The 5,000-nt window shown below is 43.9% G+C and overlaps 1 protein-coding gene across 13 annotated transcripts in view; it reads left to right on the forward strand.

Moving 5' to 3' along the window:
- Positions 1 to 5,000, forward strand: part of LOC134458329 (transcription factor 4-like) — a 258,033-nt gene that overhangs the window by 143,200 nt on the left and 109,833 nt on the right. For all 13 annotated transcript variants that reach the window (XM_063210571.1, XM_063210578.1, XM_063210568.1 and 10 more), the window contains one exon: positions 984 to 1,033. In XM_063210571.1, coding sequence (XP_063066641.1) covers positions 984 to 1,033 — 50 coding nt within the window. The remainder of the gene's footprint in view (positions 1 to 983; positions 1,034 to 5,000) is intronic.

Genomic DNA, 5,000 nt, shown 5'->3' on the forward strand with positions numbered 1-5,000 from the left:
CCCACACACACACACACCTTTTTGCACTCGGGGGGGAAAAAAACTATGTCAGTGTGAATTGCTGTTGCAGAAAGAATTATAAGAAGTGACAGAGGAATAAACATCAAGCCTTGAAGAGGCAGCCTTGAGGCTCCGAAGCCTTCAGGGCAATTCTCACCCACTTTGATTTCTATCAAAGCCTCACCTTCCTTTACACCGCGCGCTACATTCACACGTTCCCCTGTTCTCCCAAGGATCGACCGCATTAAAAAAGGAAAGGGGAAAAAAAACCAGCCCTGTTAGTACTACCATGTCTCTTGCCAGCCGCAATGTGATGCCATTGATCTCAGTTTTGGGTGTACAAAGTTGCCTTGCCTTATAGGGGACAAGTGTGTGTGTGTGTGCGTGTGCGTGCGTGCGTGCGTGCGTGTGTGTGCATGCATGCATGCGTACGTGCGTGGGTGCACGTGTGTGTGTGTGTGTGTGTGTGTGTGTGTGTGTGTGTGTGTGTGTTTGTGTGTGTGTGTCTGTGTGTGTCTGTGTGTGTCTGTGTGTGTCTGTGTGTGCGTGCGTGCGTGTGTGTGTGTGTGTGTGTGTGTGTGTGTGTGTGTGTGTGTGCGTGTGTGTGTGTGTGTGTGTGTGTGTGTGTGTGTGTGTGTGTGTGTGTGTGTGTGTTTAAAAATGTACTGCTTTCTTTTACTGCCCCTTTATACAGTGCATCTACAGTACATGGGGCAACTAAATCTAAAATCATGTACTTAACACTGTACACACCTACTACTAACCCTAAGACACTGTGCTGCACTGTGCCTCATGTACACCCTAGACTGTAACATGGACCATTAAATTAAAGTGTAACCAAAAAGAAGGAGGGAAAAAACATTTTATGTATCTAGTTTGTCAGGATAACCACTTAACTCTGTGACCTGCTCATCTGGAAAGTGTTAAGGACATTGTTGGAGTCATGCTAAAAATATGTTCTTTTTTTTCTCCACCCCTCTCAGAGGTCCAGACGAAGAAAGTGCGAAAGGTTCCTCCTGGTCTGCCCTCCTCAGTAAGTGATTGTTTTCGTTTCTTCCCTTTCCTTTTCTTTCCTTTTCTTTTCTATTCTTTTCTTTTCTTTCATCGGCCATGTTCCAGTAGTAGTCGCAGCATGGTAGCCCCGAGTGATAACCGTGGGCTTGACCCGGTCTTTGCTTTGTTTCATCAGAGGAGCAAGAGGCCCTATAGTTGGCTACCACACTGCTTGAACCCATCACTAATCAGCTGTGAGCTTATTTAAGCCCCATCACAATCACCAAATATTAAAGGCAGATTATGCCATTGTGAAAATGAATTAGACACTATTCAAAGGAATAAAAGGCCCCATATCCTGGCAGCAGTTTCAATATTATGTGTCTTTGTTGACATTATATATTCTCAACACTCATTGGAACATCTCTGTTGCTCTAAAAACGTGAACTGCAACACTAAAGCTTTTGCTTTTCTGAATGAAATCCTGAAACGTCCTTTGTCCATTTTTTTTTTACCCCAAATTTGTTTTATCATGTGTAGTCTATATGTGCACAAAGGGAAAGTCCACACAGAGCCTTTCATCCTGAGATGTTCAAAGCTTGATTGTTCAACTGAAGTATAATGTAAATAGTTGCGAGGGGGCCCATGGCTGTGTGTGTAAGATGTTCTAATGTGAACTTAATGATGCTGGGGTGTATGGCTCATCGTGGCCGTCTCCATACATCCGTACTTGGCTTCCGTGGGTATAGGGGGAACACACAACAAATGTTTATTTTTGCTCTTTGTGTCTGTCTGCCTCAATCACACTGAGATGTAAACTTCAAAATGGCTGGACAGATTTGTACAAACCCGCCATCTACATGTTGCTTTGAAGTGGCTGACCCTTTGCTTCACGACGTTGGAAGTGTCCGAGTATGTGCGTGCCAGAATGTGTCCTCGTGCGTGTGAGTGTGTCTGTGTGTGCTTGCGTGTGTGTGTGTGTGTGTGTGTGTGTGTGTGTGTGTGTGTGTGTGTGTGTGTGTGTGTGTGTGTGTGTGTGTGTGTGTGTGTGTGTGTGTGTGTGTGTGTGTGTGTGTGTCCGTGTGCGCGCGTGTATGTGTGTGTGCGTTTGCGTGTGCGTGCGTGCGTGCGTGCGTGCGTGTGAGCGCGCATGCATGCATGCTTACGTATATGTATGTGTTCTACGCGTATGTGCATACAGTACATATGTGAGAGCACAGGTGTTTCAATTTTTGGGGGAGTGTGCTGGAGAATGTTGTTCTTGGCATGATGTATTGTGTTGTAGACATTGGCTCTCCAGCGGTAGTGGCTTATTGTTTCTTTGACTTATGGTAACTTGGTAACGTTGTAACCCGTTTTCCACAAGACGCCCTCATTAATACAAATGTTATTATGTGTGGAATTCAGCATTAACTTTGGAAGAGTTTGACTAATTTATAGATTGATAATAAATCCTTTGGAAAATTTTGCTTCAGGACCCATAAATTAATGTTGAATCTTAAATCTTGAATCTCTACTATTACCCACATGTGAATGTGAATAAGCTACGCATATACTGTACAACATATAGCTTCTGATCTGTCGTCTGTATACCATCTCAATAAACAGATTACCACAATAAGCAATAATCCATAAACCATAAACACAATACCAAAACAAAACAAAAAACATTTGTGTTACAGTATTTCCGCAATGCACTGATGTATTATGTCGTCGAAAAGTGCAGTACAATGTTTCGGTCCTGGTGGAAGTCTGGCAAGCTGTGTGTAGGCTACTAGCCCCTAAAGGCTGTTGTAGTAGCCTGTCTGCTCTGGTAGCCAGCTCATGCCATTGATGATAGCCTAGCACTGTGCCAGTCTAAGGCACCTTGCTCTGCCTTGTCAAAGGCCTCTGTTACGGAAACACTGGAAGTATTGTTTTGACAGAAGAGTTTTAAATTGTGCGTGTCAAAGGGCCTCTCTGTGTGTGCAGTGCATTTTATTAGTTTGTTTGCAACCAGATCCCCCTTTGTTTTAGATTCCAAGAACAAAGGCAGTCACTGACTTGCTGTAGAATTGCCTGTGCCGTATGTTTTATTCAATTGTCCCCCCCCTCTCTCTCTTTCTCTCTCTCTCTCTCTCTCTCTCTCTCTCTCTCGCTCTCTCTCTCTCTCTCGCTCTCGTTTGAGATGTTGTTATTGACCCCATGGCATTTCACTCTTCTTCATACCAGAAAGAAAAATAGAAAGGAAAAAAAGATTTTGTTTTCATTGCCCAACAAAGCATATTATTGTAAGCCAAAATGTTTAGGAAGTTAATTTACTTAAACTACAATTAGGTTGTCACATGAGAGAAACCTTGGAATGATGTGGTAATCAAAAGGAAATTAGTTCACATTAGGCAGCGTGCAGTTTAGTTTGTCCTTTGAATGCTTTTGTGCGACTGTGTGCGTGTGTCTGTTTGTGTGTGTGTGTGTGTGTGTGTGTGTGTGTGTGTGTGTGTGTGTGTGTGTGTGTGTGTGTGTGTGTGTGTGTGTGTGTGTGTGTGTGTGTGTGTGTGTGTGTGTGTGTACGTACGTGTGTGTACGTACGTGTGTGTACGTACGTGTGTGTGTACGTGTGTGTGTACGTGTGTGTGTGTGTGTGTGTGTGTGTGTACGTGCATGTGTACGTGTACGTGTACGTGTACGTGTACGTGTGTGTGTGTACTGTACGTGCATGTGTACATGCATGTGTATGTGCATGTGTGTGTATGTGTTTAGGACTCGTTTATTTCTGTATGGAGTTTATGGGGCTGTGTTCCCTCTGCTAATCGCCATGCTTAGGCCAGAGAATGCGGGGAGTCGGAGTCGGAGCAGAGCAGAGCGCTCTTAATTTGATGAGAGTGATAAAGAATGAATGTTACACTCTCTCCTCTACTCTCCATCTCTCCTCTCCATCATTTCTCTTCTCTGTATTGTCTTTCTTTCTCCTCTTCTCCAAAGTTTCATCACTCCGTCCCAGTTAGCCTGCCCGTAGCAGCCACTCACCTAGTTACAGATACCAGGTAGATGTACAATTCTCTCTCTCTCTCTCTCTCTCTCTCTCTCTCTCTCTCTCTCTCTCTCTCTCTCTCTCTCTCTCTCTCTCTCTCTCTCTCTCTCTGTCTCTCTCTCTCTCTCACACACACACACACACACACACACACACACACACACACACACACACACACACACACACACACACACACACACACACACACACACACACTCATACGCTTTCTCTTTCATTCTCACTTGTCCAATTTCACTGTCCTGTATACGTAGTAGTACAACTGTCAAAGTCTAAAAACCAAATATCTAATGACGTGCATTCACACCTCTTGCATTGGCAGTTGATTAATCTGCAGGTGAAAGTGGTTAGTTGTACTCCAGCTGTTGGTGCCAAACTCCACAAAGAGAGGTTTTGAAAAAAGAGAAAACTTTTTGATATAGCTAGTATCAGTTTCTGGGTTGTGTTCTGGAATAGAAAAAGGAAGTTCTCCTTGTGGAGCTGGAGGTGAGGGATGAACATGGCACTGTGCGTGATGAGTGATGGATGGGTTTGTTCACGAGAACAGGGAATAAGAAGAAAGAGGTTTCTTTCTTTCTGTCTGTCTGTCTTTCTTCCTTTCTTTCTTTTTTTCTTACTTACTTTCTGTCTTTCTTTCTTTCTTTCTTTCTTGCTTTCTTTCTTGCTTTCTTTCTTTCTTTCTTTCCAACGTCTCATAAAAGGCAGCTCTCCATCTCAGTCAGGGCCATGGCCCCTCCACTCCTCGCGCCCGGTCCCCCCCGGGCTCCCGTGAGTTCATATCTGATTTTGTTTAAAGTAGACAGCGTTAATTAAATTAAGTTGGGTCTAGTGAAGGGCTCAATAGGGATAATCTCCAGTGAGAACATTTTTGGTGGAAAAAAATCCTGTTTGCTGAGCTTTTCTGCCCCCCTCAGGTGATGTGGTGAACTGCAGCCTTCTGAGTATCACACTGGCTTTTTAATGAAGCACTGTTGTTCCT

Source organism: Engraulis encrasicolus, chromosome 11, assembly GCF_034702125.1.
Source record: "Engraulis encrasicolus isolate BLACKSEA-1 chromosome 11, IST_EnEncr_1.0, whole genome shotgun sequence".
NCBI lineage: Eukaryota > Metazoa > Chordata > Actinopteri > Clupeiformes > Engraulidae > Engraulis > Engraulis encrasicolus.